The 19526-nt window shown below is 40.8% G+C and overlaps 1 protein-coding gene across 5 annotated transcripts in view; it reads right to left on the bottom strand.

The window, feature by feature from the left end:
* The window catches only part of DNM3 (dynamin 3), a 459598-nt gene that overhangs the window by 299417 nt on the left and 140655 nt on the right, over window positions 1-19526 (bottom strand). For all 5 annotated transcript variants that reach the window (XM_074349798.1, XM_074349800.1, XM_074349799.1 and 2 more), the window contains exons 9-11: window positions 17529-17596; window positions 14224-14362; window positions 953-1039 (exon numbers count right to left, since the gene is read on the bottom strand). In XM_074349798.1, coding sequence (XP_074205899.1) covers window positions 953-1039; window positions 14224-14362; window positions 17529-17596 — 294 coding nt within the window. The remainder of the gene's footprint in view (window positions 1-952; window positions 1040-14223; window positions 14363-17528; window positions 17597-19526) is intronic.

Below are 19526 nucleotides of genomic sequence, written 5' to 3'. Positions count from 1 at the left end.
TAGAGGACTCCACAGATCATATAGACCAACATCTCCATGCTATAAAGGAGAAAACAACAGTCCCGAGAAATGATCTGCTCAAGAACACGTTGTTATCTTGTGGACGACGCGTGGCCTGTGTCCAATGTCCTCTCCGCGCTGTCACATTCGCAGCTGGCTCCTGGAATTGAGGAGCATCTGAAAACCTCCCATTATAATGTTTTATAAATAACTAAGGAAAATTCACCTCCATTTAAGAAGCTTTCATCATTTTCATGTAGTCCTTAACTTTTTTTAATGAATTATCTTCACTTGGAAAAAAAAAAAAATCTTTCGAACTCACCGAGCTAGCCAGGGTTCGAAGACAATTTTAGGGCCACTTCTTAGAAATTGTATACATTTACAAAATAATAATGTTTGAAAGAGCTGTTCCTAAACGTTACTTTTTTAGTCATAGGTTCCACAGATAAGCTGACGAATAGCTTTATCCATTCTCCTCAGAAAAAAAATAATAAAAACACAAAATATTTTGCAAAACATGTTAGGAATTTATGAAAATCCTGGTGCCCATCTGTGAGCCCATTAAAAGTTAAGAAGCTCTGTCTTCCAGAAGGATTGTGGTATGTTTCAGGATTAGCAGTTTGTTTTCAAAGTGGGGTGTGTACATGCTAGGGGTGCCCACGCTGATCCGCGGGGCATTGAGGGAAAAAATAACGGAATTCCTATCACTGCTTTTTAAATGTCATCCTTCTAAAGTCTTTACATGTGTTGATATGTTTAACATACACAAGATGTTAGTATAGCGACACATGTATAAAATTCATAAAGAAGTAAAAATAAACAGATGTGGCGGTGTTCTCTGCTCTTTGTTTCCATTGAGGGACACGCAGACTGCTGGAGACCACCAACCTACCTTGGGGAGAACTTCTACTCCCCACAAGGACCCTGCCCACAAGGGAAGGCCTCTCCTCACCTGGTCCTTTGTCTTCCCCTCTCGCTCACGAATGTGATTAGCAACGATCCTTTCCGTTTCCTCGCAGAGTCTGGGGAAGTTGGCCAGCTGTCAGGAAAAACAGATCTGAGTGTTAATACTCAAATAGTTACACCATCAAAAAACAAGCAGAGATAAGTTATGTTATATTTCAGAAAACATGGGATGTACTTCTGGAAGCAGAAGTGAAGTGTCCTAAAGAAGAAAGGCAGGGTGACAGAAGAGACTCCACAAACTACCATCAGAAGTAACTTCGCTATCTAAGAGGAAACACTTCAAAACCAGCAGAGAAAGTCCTGACAAAGAAAACAGAAACCCAGATACCAACTAGCACGATGCTGTACAGAGTTAGCACTTAATAAAGTTCAAAGATGAAGAAGACAGAAATGAGGATGAAAAGGAGGATAATGACTAACATTTATAGAGCATTTACCATGTTCCAGGTTGTGTACTGAGCACCACATGAATGGCCTCAAAGTTCATAACAACCATAAAAGATACATCCAATTATTAACCCCATTTTATAAAGGTGGAAAGCAAAGCACAGAGAGGTTAAGTAACTTGCCCAAGCTTAAACAGCTCAAAATCGGTGGGTCCAAGATTCCAACCCAAGCCCTCAGATTCCAGAGTTCATGGTCTTGTCATTACTCTTTGAGGATCATTCATTCCATGAACCACAGAAATTTTTTTTTAATTCTCCCCTAACAGATGTGTTTGTGTGTATATATTTTTGGCAAAATCTGTAGAAATAATGTGTGTCAATCACTTATCACATGAAGATTACGAAGGCAGTTGTCCAAAGTTTAGTTTGCAAGAGTGAATGAATTAACTATAGTTGTTTTCAATGTAAGGAAGAAAAAGAAAAGGATGCTACAAGGATGTTTCAGGAAACCTAAGCTAGAAAGAGGACTTAGTCCAGTAAAGTTGGTGGGGCAACTGTGGGGAAGATGGAGTTGCCAAGTACAGGCACGTGTGTGAAGGGACTAAGGACAATGAGTGGGGAAAGAAGTAAAGGAAGGTCAGAGCAAAGAGTGAGGAGGATGGTCTTGAGGCAAAGCTGGAAAGTCAAACAGGGGCTGGCTCAGGCAGATCCCTGCAGACCTGTTAGGAATTTTGGCTACTGTAGCAATTCACATGGGAAATAATGGGACCTGGACTGGGACAGCTGCAAGAGAAATGGAGAAAAGTAGGCAAATTCATGGCTTAAGACCAGCAAAAGATTCATCCCATTTATTATAAAAAGTACTTGCAAATCAATAAGGTTAACACTAAAGTCTCATATAAAAACAGGCAAAGAACATGATATAATTTTAAAAGAAATGTAATGGTCAATAGGCAGAAAAAATACTCAACTGCACAAAAAAAGCAAAGTAATGCAAAGAAAGATAATAACCATTACATCATCAAATTGCTATCATTATTTTTGTAAGACAATGCAGTTGAAGGTATATTGAGACTAGCACAGTTTAAACTTGCTGAAGGGATGTCGATGAGAATAATCTTTCTCTTAAGCAGTTTGAATATGGATAAAAAATCTTAAATGCACATATCAATTAATTCACAGGATTCTGAACTAAAATAAAGGAAATTCATCACAGCATTACTTGGAATAGCAACAAGACAAAAGTTAATTCTACAAACCACCTAAGTATCCAGTGAAGTTAAGTGAATTAAGGTAGGTCCCCTAATAGAATGTAATAAGTGATTCCAAATAATATCTAATATTTAATTTTTAATACTATATAATTTATAAATAATACCTAATAACATGGTAAAGTGTTCATAATATTACACTAGGTGAAGAGAATCAGGCTACTAAATGTATAACATGATTACACACAAGCACGCACGCGCGCATACACACACACACACACACACAGTCACAGGCCACCATATACCCTTGATACCCTTCAAGGATACAGCCTAAGACCTTAACAAATTCAAGAACTCGAGTCATATCGTAGCACATAATATTTCCCCTAACTTGTAAGCTAGGCCTCCCTGAGATGTGACTGCTCAGTGGTCACAGGGTCACTGTGCACAGCGACTTCACAGCACGCACGACGCACATCAGGGTCTTAGTAAGACAACAAACTGCATTACATCATGGGACCATCATGATCACAGATCACACATACATGTTAAATCCTTTAATGCTGCAAGCCTACTGTCTGTGCACAGAAAAAGATCTACATAAATACTACACAATGTTAACAGCAACGATCTCTTTGAATAATGGGCTTCTGCATAATTTTAATTTTTTTGTACGTACATCTCTACTTTTTCCAAGTTTGTCTACAATGGACACAGTGCTCTTATAGGGATATAGAGCACAGAAACCTGGCTGCCTTGGTCACCTCGAAATTCACAGCCCAGTGTCTCTTCATGAGGTCACCAAACCTTCACCCTGTAACTGGGACTCCTAGCTGAATCCTGAGACGTGTGCTCATTTGGGGGTTTCTCTCAGGAGTAACTTCAAGATACAAATGGAACTTCCATTCTGAGTTTTGGAAACATTCTCCAGGGAAGGTCCTATCATCTCAGCAGCCCTTTCATACTCTGACAATACTATATTTTCCGTGAGGTCTATAAAAAGTCTCCAGGCATGCAAGGGATAGCTGATGAACACCTGTCCTTCTTCCTGACTAAGTGCACATTTTGCACTAACCACTGGCTCGCGCTAGGCCACCGGAGCGACAGTTCCTCCTCTGCACTGCGAGAGCACCCCAAGCTGTCAGTGCATCCTTGCTTGTGATGACAGCGACCCCGCCGCAGAGAAGTGACTGTACGAGCAATAGTGGTCTGCTGAGTGGGATGGGAACGCCTTTAACAACATTTAGAAAATGGATTACAGCAGATTACTTCTAAAACACCAAAGGGCAGCAATATAAATATTTATTCAGGAACTAAATACTTGATAGCTGAAGGACCCCAGGCTAGTAGGCGGCCACCATTAAGTCAAGGAAAGGCCAGAGTGACAAGGGCATCCCATAAAGTAGAAACATCTAAGAACCCTCCAATCTGCTGTCCTTGGCTGGAGGATTAATTTCCCGTGTGTGTCTCTTGATCTTTCCAAGTTTACAACCCAGAGGCTCAATTTCACCAGGAAAGGAACCCGCCAGAGCCATATTTTTTATCTACAACTGAGACAACTGTAAGTAAATGAGCCTAAACTCCAAGTGGAACACAAGGGAGAGAACATATGAGAACTGCCCTCATGGAGGCAAAGGAGGAGAAACACTGAAGGAGGCAGTAAGCAGTGAAAGGCCTCGGTATTGCTGGAAGGCAGTGATGAATCCAGGATGGCTTCTAACCATCCTGATGCTGAAAGGCTTGTTAAGAGTGTAAAAACAGTCATGGGAGTGTAAAAAATCAAAACGCTGGTTTTAATTGCTGGCTCCCAAATGTAACAAACCCTCCAGTCCCAATTCTTCCTAATACATATAAGAAGAAAGTGAAAAAAAAAAAAAAAGTCCTACTGACATTCAAAATGATTTCTGAGTAGGCTTTCTGCCACTCGTTTCATTCGCTCACTCAGCAGCATCTTTGCTTAGTTTGCACGACCCTCTACTTAGCTTTAAAGATACCCGACTGCTCACTTCAATCCCTCTCCTCTCTTCCATGTCTCCCTTTTAAGGTGCAATCAGTTTCCTCAACCACATAAGACATTGCAATTTTCAATTTCTTTTGCTCTGGATGTTGAAGCAAAAGCCTACCATTGTAAGAATGTGTTTATCTTGCCAAAGTCATCAAAAATGTAATCACATATGCCAAAGTAATATTGACCCAGAAAACACCATCATTAGATTTGTATTCCTCTATTAATTATTTAAGTAATCTTCAAATTGATTTATACAGGATTAAGGAATAAAGCCTTTGCTGTTGGATATAATTTTATATTTCTCAATTTACCTCACATCAGTCATTTAACAAACATTCACTGGGCACCTGCTATAGGCCAGCTCTATGCTCAGTTGATGTCAAAGCAACTGATAATAAAAACCTCACAGTCTTGAGTGGCATGTTGACTTTACAGATAAATTGTCACATGAGAGAAATATTTTACAAAAAGCAAGAAATGGCTAAATCTGCTCAGAGAAGGCCTCAGAGAATCCGATGTCTAAATAATGACAGTGAAGCTTCCAGACAAAGCTGAGCATCTATTAAATGGTAAATTACTTCTACATAGCTTACATTATAATTATGTTGAATATTCTTAAAGAACAAAGAAGAGTCAACAGAGAAATAATACAATATATATGACTTTAGGAGTCAAAACTTTAAATATATAATTTTAAGAGAAAACTTCAAATATTCATGTTCTGAGAGATAGTAGCACCATAACTTTTTAAAATACAAAAACATGTTTTAATAAAATCCAATGTCTTAAGTATTATTTAGGGTCGTGTTGAATTATTTTGATGGGACTTCATTATAAAAATTTAATTTTAAGCTTGGACCACATTTTTCCCTAGAGGAAAAAAAAATCACTTGAAAGGCATTTCTATCCAATAAAACAAAAATTAAACTCTTACAAAATGTATTAACCATTGATTAGTCAGATCATGAGAGCCGTGCTGTTTGGTTTCTCTTGGATCAGGCACAAGACCAGGCAAGCTTTCTATACCTTCAAGAGTAGCTAGTTCATAGCCTCCAGCAAAGACTCAGGTTATTAGGTAACCATCTGTTCATAGTTTCACATCAAACATCACTGAAAAAATAAACTAAAACCAGAACAAAATTTCTTTTATGCACATGACTTGAGTTGATTGGTTTGGCTGATCTAAAGATGTGGGCTCTGTTTTGATCAAAATGTTATAAACCATCCAATGTTGGCTACTCACTACAAACTGAGTAGCAATAATGATTTCACTGCTTATAAAAGTGTACAATAATTTTATTCCATTTATGGGAATTAAAATCTGCCCCCAAAATCCCTAGTGATTTCTGTGTTTAGCATAATGTTGGATTTATTCAGGAGATGAGCAAACACTTATTTGGACAGAACACAGTTGTTATGGAAAAAGAGGAAAAACAAGTATTCACATTTACAAAAGTGATCAAAGACGAGAAACAATTCTAGTATAAAGAGGTAAAGAAACTGCACAAGAGTAAATGGGAAAATTGTTTATTGACGATTCTGTTTTAGGAGTGGCATACAGGAAGTCTAGGAAGATCTAAGTAAGGTCTTAGCAGTAACCTAAAATGAAAAAGAACATGAAAATGAATATTTGTATGTACATGTATGACTGAACTACTATGCTGTACACAAGAAACTGACACAACATTGTAAACTGACTATACTTCAATTAAAAAAAAATAATAATAATGGCCTGATTGGAAACTGAGTACCATGGCCCATTACATGAGGCTTCCACTACATACAAAGCCCAGCACAGAGGGTTTGACTGGACACCCAGCCATCAGAGGAGATGAAACGCAAGTCTTTGCATGCAGAGTGAAAACCAGAGCAGATCCATCCAGACCTAAAAGAAAGTCCTGCTTGAGCACGATGCTTGGCCACTAGTCTCCTTCATCCTACAAACGTTCATGGAAGGTATCAAGTGGCTACTTTAGCCAAACTCATCACCACCTGCCAAGTCAATGAGACATGATTCATGTATTCTTTCAATTATTCACTCAATAATCACTACTGAAAACCTGGCTACATAGAGGTTGTGAGTAGAGTGACAAGTTTAACAAACCAAGTCCCTACTCTCATGGCGACTGCATTCACCAGGTCCCTATAATATCCAACACCAACAAAAACAAAAGACATGCGTAGTATAAGTCAAAGAAAAACAAAGTTTCATTAAGCAGATGAAAGCGGTGTCTGTAGGTGTGTGTGTGTTCAAAGGGAGACATGTACAGTTGTAGGCAGAAAAGTCGGAGGAAGACTCTGATTATGTGGCATTTGAGCAGAGACCCAAAAGAAGCCAGGATGTGACCCTTGCAGATATCTCGAGGCAGAGCATTTCCAACACAGAGAATGGGAACTGCAAAGGCCCTGCCATCACGCCTCCTTGACCTGTTGAAATAAGGAAAACAGTGGGGCTGGAATGGACACTGGGGAAGGAGACTGGGAGGAATTTAGAGATGAAAAGGAGCAAGATCATGCAGGGCCCTGAAAGCCATGGTAAGGGATTCGGATTCACTTGCTTAGTTGTGTGTATTCAGGGCCAGATATTTACTTACTTAACATACCACAAAACTCAGCATTTCTTCTAACAGCACTTGCCAATGAAAAATCTTCCCCTGTATTTCTAATAGCCAACTAGCCTATCTTTTTTATTTCCCTGCAAAGCTTTTTTCTTTTTTCTAAGCAGGGAGAGGAAAAAAAAATCAGTTAATTGGTATGATGGTGATCCAAGAATGCGGCTTCCCAAGAGGCCAATAAATGGCACAGTTGCTAAACTCTGGTTAAAAAAACAAGATGTTCCTCTCAGTGCTTCCTGCAAAGAAGCTCAGGCCCCTGCGATGAAGCTGTGGAGAAGAGGAGGCAGAGAAAAGTAGCTGAAAGCTGATGCCCACCAGAAAAATTCCAGAGTTGAGATGTCCCTGGAGTGAAGCCAAACAGCTCATGAAACTCTTATGTCCCTGTCTTGTCCCCCAGAGAGCACCCCCAAGACAATAGTGAAAAAACATCCACGAAGTGCACCCCCACCCAGGTTAGCTCTGTGCTTTGTTATGTGGACACACGTAAACCCCATGTTTTTCACTGATGTTTATTAACGTGGCTGAAGAAAAAAAAAGTTAAATATTTTACACATGAGACATTCAACATGAGGAACTTTAAGTGAAAATACTGGTTTTAGTTTTATATCTGTATCTAGATATAAACATAGATATATATTCACAATTACAGTGAGAATAACTCTACATTTCAGATTGTCTGGGGCAGTCATGGTTTGCTCATATTATTCCAGTAAAAGTACTGACAGCTCCCCCAATCAATCTCAAAAATGTCCTGTATAAATTATATGGTCACCTTTTCTATGGCTCATGTTCAAAAGGGGTCAAGTAATAAAGTCCTGGTATATTCAACTTTAATTAAGATAATTTTGCCCTGCAAAAGATTTTAATTCATTTTAAAGTAAAAGAAGTTGAAGGTAGACATAATAAGGCCCCAGAATCAAGAACATGAAATTGAGGAATAAAGAAAAGGAGAGATACTTGAAAGTAAAACTGCCCAAATTTTATTATTTTAAAAGGAATGACTAAAATACTCTTTTAAAACCAAGTACAGATTTCTTTAGCATCAGGTTAACTTTATTTTATTTATAGAATGCCTCTTCTATAGGGTTAGTCATTATGATAGGTGTCAGGGATAGGAAGATAAAAGATAGCTCTTTTTTAGAAGGCGCTTTTATAATCAGCAAGAGAAGGCATTGACCTAAACAAATTACAAATTGCAATGCAGGATCATAAATGCTATGATAGAAGTAAACATAGGGTGACAATTAAAGCCCTGAGAAGGAGAGAGAATGGAGGCCAGGAAAGGGCTCACAGAGGCCCTGCAGGAAAAATGATGTTGAACTGGATCTTAAAAAATGAGGGGAGATGGCAGGGGAAGACAGGAGGGGAAAGGAGACCGTCTAAACAAACAATCACACGTGCAAACATTAAAGGCATGAAAAATCTTTGTGAATAGTGTAAATCACTTCGAATGGCTGAAGCAAGCAGATAGTGACAACAGATGCAGCTGGAGAAGTATTCAGGGATCAGATGGTGAAACTAAACACAACTGTAAATGATTTGAACTTTCTTAAGATATAAGGAGCCACTGAATAATTTTAAGGGAATAGGCAAAATATATGTACATATTTTAGAAGGGCCATTTTGACAACAGTGGGGAGGATGAATTTGAGGATGACCAGACTAGAGGTAGTCAGATCAGTTAAGAGGCCTCCTGACTGGAGTAATTCAGTTAAAAAAAAAAAAAAAAACTGTTTAGGACCTTAAGTAAGAAAAGAAGGTAGTTACAGTAGACTGTAGAGTAGATCATTTCAGTTAAAAGGCTTGAGCTAGAAGCATTGATTTGGGAATCACGTTTCAGGTGGTATCTGGGCTCTGGGAGCTCAGGGAGATATGATCTGCCAGGGAGAAAGGAGAGTGAGTAGAGAAGGAAACCAAGGTTCAGAGGCAGGTGGAGGTGGACAAACTCCTGAAGGAGATGGAGGAAGAATCATGAGAAAGACGGAAGAGAACCCGAGAGAAAGGGCTGTCCGCTTCAAAAAGAGAATGGAATACCGTACCAGGAATGAGAGTGTCTACTGAATTTGGCGATCAAGTCTCCGGTTAACATTTGCCATAATTATTTCAATAGAGTGGTGGGTGGAAGGCAAATTTCAGGGGGTTAAGGAATTCACTGGAGATGAGAAAGCAAAGATAACAGCAAGCATAAACTACTGCTTCCCCCCAAGAAGGCTGGCCATGGAGAAAAGCAGAGGAACAAGGCAGCAGACAGGTTTTTATTACTGCTTTGAAGTTAGGGGAGACATAAATATATATTTATACATTGATTTATTTTTAAATGTGATGGAAACAGTGATGATTCAAGAAACAGAAGAATCCAAAGAGCAAGTTCCTTAGGGACGTGGGAGCACAGGCAGAAGCCCAGCCCTGGGCATATTAATACCTCAGCAGAGATGGACAGAAGGAGGGGCATGGCTGGGAATACAGGTAGGTTTGTGGGTCAGAAATTAATGTTCCCGTGTATAGCCCCTATTGTCTCTGTAAAATCATTATTGAAAGTGGTGAACACTTAACATCTTAAAGAGAGTGTTAAAAGTTTAACATCACCACTGTGGACAGCACTGGAAGTCACAAACAAATGCAATGCTTCAGACTACAGATATATCGTGGCACCAGTCTACACAGAGACCACTGTCTCCAAGCGCTTCAGCAACCTGGGGGAACGGGAAATAAAGACCAACGGTAAATGTGACCAGCCTTGGAGTTTCAGCAGGTTGGCAAAGTTAATCCGAGTGGAATGCAAGTAATACCTCTGAAAGTTAAAGGTAAATGTACTGGTTGTCAATTTATTGCCTCTCCGCTCCAAATGCAACCTTCTTGCCCACTCTGTGAAAATAACTCTGGGCCCTTTAAGTATTTTTCCTTTGCTGGCTGGCACCATGTGAACTTTTGTCAGGAGAGGCACTGGACCTGGAGAGAGACTGAGGGAGGAAAAGGCAGGTGGAACAGGCTCCTGCCAGGCCCCCACCTCGAACAGCCTGCAGCAGAGAGCCTCCAGTGAGACACCCCCACGGACAGCCTGTCCCTCCCAGCATGCTCCAGGGAGCAGAGTTCCAGCAAGTTCTGCAACACTGCACGACAGCAACTTTGCTGTCATCCAGTGAGCCACCTCTGTGCCCTCTTCAAGGACGTCCCAATCTTAGCCCTGGGCAGGGCCCCTCTTCCCTGGGTGCCCCCCTAAAGGTGGCACCTTAGCACCTGCTCCTCACAGCTCCTGTCCCTATATTCAGTATTTCTCTTAACTTCTTATTACCCGATCCCTCATTACTCTAAGCTCCTGTTATAGTTAATACTTTTTTTTGTAAGTGTTCCCTGTTCAAATGGCTGTGTGGTTTCTTCTGATTGGACGCAGACTGAAACAATGGTCAGAGAAGATAATAAAATCAGGAGGATACAGGTAAGCAGAAGGAAAAATACAGAAGCCAAAGGTCTGAAGGTCTCTTTGAGTTTAAAGACTGGTTATAGGGAGAGTACAGGCGTGAGTAGCTGGAAGAATTTCATTTTTTGGGAAGACCCGCTTTCTCACCTCCTCCTCCCAGCACCCTACACACCTCACTCAGAAAGCAGGAACTTCCACACATGATTCTGCCCTCCTGGGAAAGAACCATGGGAGAAGCCCTTGTAATTTTCTCCAATACACAGGAAAGGAGTGAAAAAAAAAAAAAAAAAAAAAGAAGGCCTGTTGATTTGTAAAATGGTGAGGACCTGAACTGTGTTGGCCCAAGACCCCCATCGTGTGGGGAGGGTGCACCAAGTCCCTGCTCACCGGCGGCTCTATCACCATAGAAGCCTGGAGATGGGAGGCAAGCCAAAGGATGTCGGGCTGCATCCGGGTGCACAGCTCACTCCCTCCGCCACTGTGGGCTCTAAGGTTTCCTGCCGGAAGAGGAAGCAGCAGGAGGCTCCCACTTCAGCAGCAAGTCCCAGCCACGTTCTCCAACCTAGATTTATCAGCAGCCAAATGGGTACTCAATTTCAATTCTCCTTTAAGCTTTTCTACTAGTTCTTCAACTGACTGAAAGCCTACAAAGGGTAGAGGGGGTAATCGATGTTCTAAAAACCCTAGATTTAGAGTTTAAAATTTCTGAAGAATCTCTTGTCCACCATGACAAGGGCCAGAAGAGGTCAAAGAAGTGATAGATGGAGTGTGGAATGAATGGAGATCCACCGGAGTCAAAGATCTCCAAGAACAACAGCTACTGGGTGCTGAACATGGTCTCTACTGAAGTCATCCAAGTTGAAGGTGAATTCAGGATGGAAAAGAAAAATGTAAGCCAGGTTCTAAATATCTTGATGACTGCAAGGGAGTGACCAGGACATGACGGTAACAGTGAATAGAAGAGAAATGGGTGGCAGAGCTGGTACCACCTGGGCCCTAATGGAAGGCTCTTTACGGGAAGGGACCCACAGATGGAGAAGTGGGCAAATGTCATGTCTGGTCCAGGCCCTTAGACTCTTTGAGTTTTGGCCAGTAAATATCCTTCAGTGAAGAGATCTGAAGGGTAAACACTAATTTCAGGGAGAAGGCTAGGTTTTATTTAAGGCAACACATAAAATATTTTGAGGAGACAGTCCAAATATACAACCACCATTGATCTTGAGAGCTTAATGGAAAGAGAGGTTCAAAGGGTGGAGAGCAAAGAATAAAAGCCAAGAAGTGTCCGGGAACAAGCTGTCTCACCACCATGCCATTGAGACCGACTGTTGGTTTTCCAGTAAGTTGGATACAATGGGAAATTATTTTTTTTAAATGATTCATACATACCATAAACACTTTATATAACTTAAAACATAAATGTATACACATGTGCCAATCTTTTGATGTAAGGCCAGGGCCTGTTCTCTGCATATGGATCTGCTGATTGGAGTTATGCGTCTTCTGTCTTACAGAAACCACATCCTACATCTATGATTTCCAGTTTTGCTTTCTTTAAAGTAGAGGAGAAACCTGAAGATACTTCAGAACTAATCTGAGTGTAGAGCCCAGCTAGGTTTTATAACCTCCCCCTTGTCTTTCAGCCTCATCCTACCTACACCTAGTGAACGCAAAGCTTTTGCAGCTAACCTTTATCAAGTCATTCCAAAGCTGAATTTTTATGGAAACAAAATTCAAAGGCTTTTCCCCGGTTGATCAATTTATTTACTCTTGATTTAAACTACAAAACTAAAATAAGAAGTACAACAGGCTAATCACATTTGAGGACAAACATAACATAACTGGCCAATGGGGGGTGGGGGGGGGGAAGACAGCTTAACTGGTTTGCAGCCTAGCAAGCAGCTTTTGGCTGAGGGAGACACCTGCGTGCTGAGGGTGGCAATCCATGTGATTAACGGAGAACGCAGTATCAGTTAACTCTGCACGTCAGTTAAGAGGGGGCCAATACTTCACAGGTGACAAGACTGACTGCATTTTGAGGGACAGGCCAGGCCAGTGGGGATGTGAAGTATTATTAAATGGTTTCAAGTTTCCAAATGTAGAGCTGGCATAAAGACTGCTTTTTTTCTTTCCCAATGTGCATTCTTTTCCCTCTCCTCAGTCCCTTAACGCCTATGGCTTTTCCCATTTTAGAGACAAGAAAACAGGACTTTAAGGAACAAGGTGGAAGAATAGTACGAGGGCTAGAGGTCTTTGAAGCTCCAGAGCCACTTCCGGGCCCCAAGCCTGTTTCACTTAACTTTTTTTTTTTTTTTTTAAAGCATTGACATCTAGGAATTTAGCCTGCTTTCCTCCTCCACCACTTACACCTTTTCTTCCCCTGAGTTTTCAGCCAGGTAACTGGGAACCAACGTTCATACTCACTTACATTTTCTGTCTCTCATTCTCTCTCTCTCTTCTCACTGGGTTTTTTAGGAAAGTAACTCATAATAACCACACAGAAACAGAAGGCTAACACAACTAACAAAACTGGAAGTCTCTATGCAAAAGATGATCAAAGGAACAATCTTAACTGTCAGAGGGACAGGCCTACCCTACCCTCACATCATCACTAATTCCCTTCTTACATTTTCCAATGCAGGGTACCCCTTTCGTGCCCCTGAGGAAGGGATGGAAGCCAGCACAATTCCTCCATGTTCCTCAGTGAAGAGCCTCCCGATTGGGAAGTCTCTCCCCCACCAGTCACCTTCACAGATTCAATAAATACTACAAGGTGAAAAATACTGGGTGCTAAGAAAATGGCCATTTATAGATTAGCCACCATTTACTGAGCACTTACTATGGTTAATCAATGTGTTAAGTGCCCCATGGGTTTCAGGCATCATCTTGTTTAATCCTCAATGGGGTGGTGGTATTATTATTATTATTATTATTATTATTATTATTATTATTACTACTACTACTACTACTACTACTACTACTACTACTACGATTGTTATTACTATTACTATTACCATCCCCATTTCACAGAAAAATTAACAAGACTAAAAGGATTAAGTATGATGCTCAAGGTCACACAACAAGGAAGTAGCAGAGCCAGGATTTGAATCCAGATAACCAGACCTCAGAGGCTGGGCTCTGAACTACACACCACACTGCCCCATCCCAGAATGTCCAGGTACAAGAGGAATTGATTTAAAATTTAGACGAATTTTCTTTTTGATGCATACAATATCAATGATTCCCTTCTTGTAAGAACTACTCCCATCCATGCACCACAGGAAAAATTGGTTTAGGGCATTCACCTAATTGTTCTACAGTGATGTTTACCTGATTAAGACAACAAGGAGAAAATTAGCTGATTAAAACATACTCTAGACGCTTTCTGGTTTAAGCAACCCTATTTGCAACAGGCTGATGGTGCAATGGAATGATGGCAGTCAATATGCCCCTCTATCACTAAAAGCAATTCCCACTCAGTACTTCTCAGAGTCCTTCCCCTTGAGCAAACACAACCTTCTATAACAAAGTTGAGGGGCAAGTAAGAAGAGGCATGTAGAGGGCAGGGAAGATGGGTAAACCACGTAGTGACTGGTTGGAAAGTTATATAATTCAAACTTACTTTCTTGGTACATTTCTTGACAGTGTTGATTAATTCTTGTATTACCAGATCTACGCTCTTCAAGGAAGGCCCTTTCAGCTTTACAATTTGTTTTTTCACTATTGCTTCGAATGCCATGTCTGGAGTAAACAACCCTGTCCTGGATATAAGAAAAAAGCAGCACATTAGATGTTTTCAATCGAATGGTTACTGAATACTCTTTTGAAAAATATTTTAATCAACATGCTACTTAAAGAAAGCATGTAATACCCTAGTTTAAAAGTTACACAATGATTTATTCTATCCACAGTATCATTTGTTATATCTTTAATACACTTCTATAGATGATTAACATGACCTAAAAACAGCTCCCAAAATGTTTAAGGCCTATAATGTGACCTTAACTAATATTTAACTGTCATTTTTCTCAGCTCACTGTTTCAAAGCAATAAAAAGGGAATGGTATGGTAGAAATGGCGCCCCAAATTTCATGTATATTTCTCAAGTATTCCAAAAGCAATCCTCTCTTGTCCTTCTTGGAGTAGGAAATGAGCCTCACTTTTTGAACCCTGAAATAGCAGTGTTCCTGGACTACACAATCTATTCTTTCCAAGAGAGTTGTATTACAGTGAGCTCACTGGTTCCAAGTTTGAGGTCCTGGAGGAAAAAGAAGGCAGCTGAGTGGAACTAGCTTGGGCCTAGGATGCCTCAATTGTGAATTTACAAAAATAACAAGTGATAACCCAAATGGCAAGTAGCTTTTCATTGGGCTAGAATTAATTCAATTTGGTGTCATAATGGAGCTCAGGAAAGCAGGTGTGTGTGTGTGTTCACACTTAAACAAAAGGCCAGTGGAGAAGAGCTACAATAAGAGCGCCCTGACCCTGCCGTACGCTGTGCCCAGAAATGTGCCCAGAGGCTGCAGCACTGGCAAGTGCCCCTCCCCATCCTTCACTCTCCTCCCTGCCTCTTCTCACCTCCCCTTCTGTGATGAACATCTCTTTGTTCAACACTCAGTTTTATGGTCCCTCTTTTCAGAAATGTCTTTAACACTTCCCTTATGACGGCGCTATTCTATGCCCCTTGTTATTTACCTACCACCCTGTGCTCACCTCTATTTCTAATCATACTGTAGCAATCATATTCTACTGTAATTTCTCCGCATTGGATACAGAATAAAATCCACAGTTTAGTCTGACATTAAAGAATTTCCCGTCTGACCTTAATCTTCCTTTGTAGTTATCTTCCTCCTCCATTTCATGCACCCGACCGTTTGCCTTTCCACAAACATATTCATATTAATGGTCTATGTCTCTGCCTTCATCTATGATGTTCATTTCAGCTTTCCTACAATTTCAGCCTGTCCAAATCCCACCTGTGCTTCAAAGACCAGATCAAAAACCACCATTTCCTACAGCTCGCCTTCTCCAGTCCTGCTGGCAAGGTCTTCCTTCTCTGAGCCCCAACATCCTATTTTGCACTGCAGTGATCCGAGCTCTTACTTAATTCCATTCCTGTGCAGGCAGACAGTCATTATGCATTTATCTTTGTTTGCCCCATAAGGAGGGATTCTTTGCACGTCATCAGTACTCAGTGTCAGCAGAACAAAGAAGGACCATCAGGTCCTCAGTAAGTAAAGATGGTTTCTATTATTCAAATATCTAACAGAATCAACTGGGAAAAAAGCTTTTCAAATTAAGTGTATTTAAAGGCCTAAATCATCATAGTATGAATACGTCTTATACTCAGGACACTGTGCATTTCTTATCATCTTATAGGCAAATTAACTCCAGAATGAAAGTACCAACCAATCTCTTCTGCTGGTGTGCACATAAATCAGAAATCCGCAATACTGAATTACTTTTGGCTTTTGCAGTTACATTCACCAAAAATTTATCTGGCAAGGAGTTTTAAAAGCCAGGTAAAAGTACTATATTTGGCTAAGTAAAAATACTTTATGACCAATCCCCTCCCAAGAAATGTGATTTGGTTCCACTGCATTTATCGAATTGACATGTTTGAATACTAGCTCTGCCCATCTAAAGAGCAAGACATAGTTTTTCTATCAAAAATATTCTGGTTTTAAGGGAGAGGGAATAGAATTAACGGGGAATTGAGTAATCCTGCTGATGGTAAGAAAAAAACATTGGATGTGGTTTGAGATGTTTTCTCTGTCACTTTGTGAATACGTATTTACCCATAGTATTTGAGACTTATAGAGCAGATTATGTAAAGTTTAAAAGGATGGATAATTTAAATGTCATAACTCCTTTGGAAAATGACCCATCACATGTACACTCAGTGTCAAGTTTTGCTCTCTCAGCCTCTGTTCCCTCCAAAATAGTCTCAGGCTGGCCCTGCAGTAGAAGCTGAGATACAACCGGCCAATAGACAGGATGTCTCCCTCACATAAGATTGTCTATGAAGTAGGCAACCTAAGTTTTCCTACCTCAGATCCAGGACACCTCAATTTAACACATGCTGCCCTACATTGTGTTTAGCCTTCTGCACATGAACCCAAGAAATGTGTGTTTTAAATTCATTTATTTTCTTATCACAATTCTTTAAAGAAAGTAAACAAGAACAATCCCACTTTAAACAAGGGTGTGTTCAGGCACAAGTTCTCCTCCCAGCCTCACATCCCTCCACTTTCTTGTCTCCATTCCCAACTCCAGTCCCAATGCACAGCTCTCTGCTCCACGGGTACCCGCTGCTCTTCCCCACCTCTATGCCTTTGTGCACGCTACTCCCTCCCCTTCTTTTCTCCTGCAGCCTCAACACTCTTCATCCTCTCCCATCTCATTGCACAGCCGCCTGCCCCCCCCACACACACACACAAGCACGTGTACACACGCAGACACCTTTGCTTGTTGAAATCATTCTTGTTCTCAGCACAGGCAAGATTCAACTCTAAAGTAACCACTTTCATTAATCTTTCCCAATCTTGCTCTACAACCCCAGGCAAAATTAATTTGTCCTGTCTCTCTGTAAGTAACAATTACTTATGAGCAAGTCTGGCCTCCGTCTCTGAAATGTACATTCCTGGAGAGCAAGGTTGTGCTCATCAGTAAACCCTCGATTATTCAGAGCACAGTGCTGTGAGTGTAGAAAGGGGTTTTTGTTGTTTCTTTTTTTTTAATTGAAAAAGACTGAGTATGACAATACAAGAGATTTACCATTGAACCCAAACAAGGATTTCCCATTTCTTACTCCCACCTCTATATTCCACTCTGCTCAGATGATGAAAAGGCTACTTCACTAGTCATTTATAAACATTATTTTTTTAGTAGCTTAAACTGAACATGTGGAAAATGTGAAGCACTTGCCTGATACCATGTATGTTTTTGATTGCATAGCTTATTTCTCTTCGCAGTTCTTTCTCATTGAACTCCATCTGCAGATGCAAAATGAGCCACAGTTATGACACTTAATTCCTTTGGCTAAGAATATCGTTGAATATTAAAGAATGAGAATAATTTGACTTCATTATTAATAAATGAATACTCGTGTCTTTCCTAACCTAAACCCAGATGGTCAAAACATCTGTGTATATAAAAGTTCAAGGCAACACAGAACATTAGGGATTTCTGGGAGTTTTAGTGCAGAGGATTTTAACTCTATTATAGATAAGGAGCGCTATGCAAAAAGGATGCCTTCTGGACATAAATCTGGCCATTCATTTGAAATATATAATTCTTCATTCTTTTGCTGAATGTAGTAAATGAATCCACAGATGAATGCATAAATAAGGGTGTCACCTGATGTACAACAGGGGTCCGGCTATGCTAAGATTAACAATGGCTGTCTTTTCTCCCCAGCCATTTTAACGACCTGAGTTCAAAGCCTCTGTATAAGAGGAAATTAATAATATTTTGCCAGTCCAACACAGGATAGGTTGTTTCTGCACAAAAGTTTCCCAGATGTTCTGGGTACCTTAAATTTATTTGGAAGTAAGATCAAAGTGTCAAAGAGCTTAGACCCAGAAGGCATAGCAAGAGAACATTTGGTTCAGTCCCTGACTTCTGAGCTCTCCAGCCTCACTGTCTGTCCATTTTCCCCCCTTACACTTCATGCCATAGAAGAACAAATTGCTTTGGTTCCCTACCCACATCCTGAGGCACCACAGCTTAGCCTTTACCATGCCTTCCTTTCCGTCTGGAACAATCTCTCCCCAATCCCACCCTATCTCTTCCTGCTTAACAAGCTGCTCATCCTTCTAAACTCAGCTCGGAAGCCGGGCTCTCTCACACACTTGGGCTGGGACTCACAGCTGTGGGCTGTGTTTCCATAGCATCCTGTGCTGAAGTTTATCACTTTCCTTCACACATTTTAATGAAACTATCTATTTACCCATCTGCCTCCCACAACAAGACATACACACCCGCCTCTGTGTGTGAGGCAAATAGCCCCATCCCTAAAACTACCTAGTTGCCTACTGGTATTTCAAACTTAACAGACTGAAATAAAACTTCTGATTTGTACCTCCACACTGAGCTTTTCCTCAGCTCCCCTTGGCTGATGGGCACCAACGTTTGCTCAGCTGTGCAAGCCAAAATCTTGGGAGTCATCTTGAATCTTCTCTTCCTTGCATCTCCCATATCAATCCAACCCCTGCTGATTCTACCTCCAAAATCACAAATCCAACCACTTTTCTCAAGCCTCTGTCCTGAGGCATTTTTTTTACCATGAAGCTAAAGAAGTTTAAGTTCAGGGCTTCTCCCTTGCATAAGCTCCTTACAAGACCCTGTGCCTAATTGTGTGTTTACCATTTTGTATTCTTCTTCTTTAAGGGGGCCTTCAAAATTGTCTAAGATTCAGGCCCCACAGAGAATGAGTCCCCCACACTGCTCTGGCCCTACTGTTCAAACCCACCTTACTTGGCTCCCTCAGTCCAGCCCATATAGTTTTCTTTTAAAAGCACCAACCAAATCAGGTCACACCTTTTCTTAAAACTCTCCAATGACTTCCCACTGTTAAATGTAAACATCTCACTGCAACCTAGAAAGCCCTACATAAACTGGGCAATTCCTTCCACCGAATTCGTTTTATATCCTCTCCCCTTCATCAGTTCTGCACCAGCCTCGCTGTGCCTCTCCTGTGGTCCAGGTGCTTGCTTTAGGGCCCTGTCCTTGGCTGTTTGCCTTGAACACCCTGCTTCCTCCAGGTCCTTACAGCTGACCTCTTCATGCCACTCTGGTCACGCTTTAAAGGATCCCATACTCAGAGAGACCTTGCCTGAGCCTTCCATCCAAAGTGGCTTACCCAACTCCCCTCTCTCTCATATCATATTATATAATAACACTTGATATTTTCTTACTCTGCTT

The sequence above is a fragment of the Camelus bactrianus genome, chromosome 21 (assembly GCF_048773025.1).
Source record: "Camelus bactrianus isolate YW-2024 breed Bactrian camel chromosome 21, ASM4877302v1, whole genome shotgun sequence".
Taxonomy (NCBI): domain Eukaryota; kingdom Metazoa; phylum Chordata; class Mammalia; order Artiodactyla; family Camelidae; genus Camelus; species Camelus bactrianus.
The sequence above is the reverse complement of the archived record's forward strand: the minus strand, read 5'-3'. Positions and strand labels throughout refer to the sequence as shown.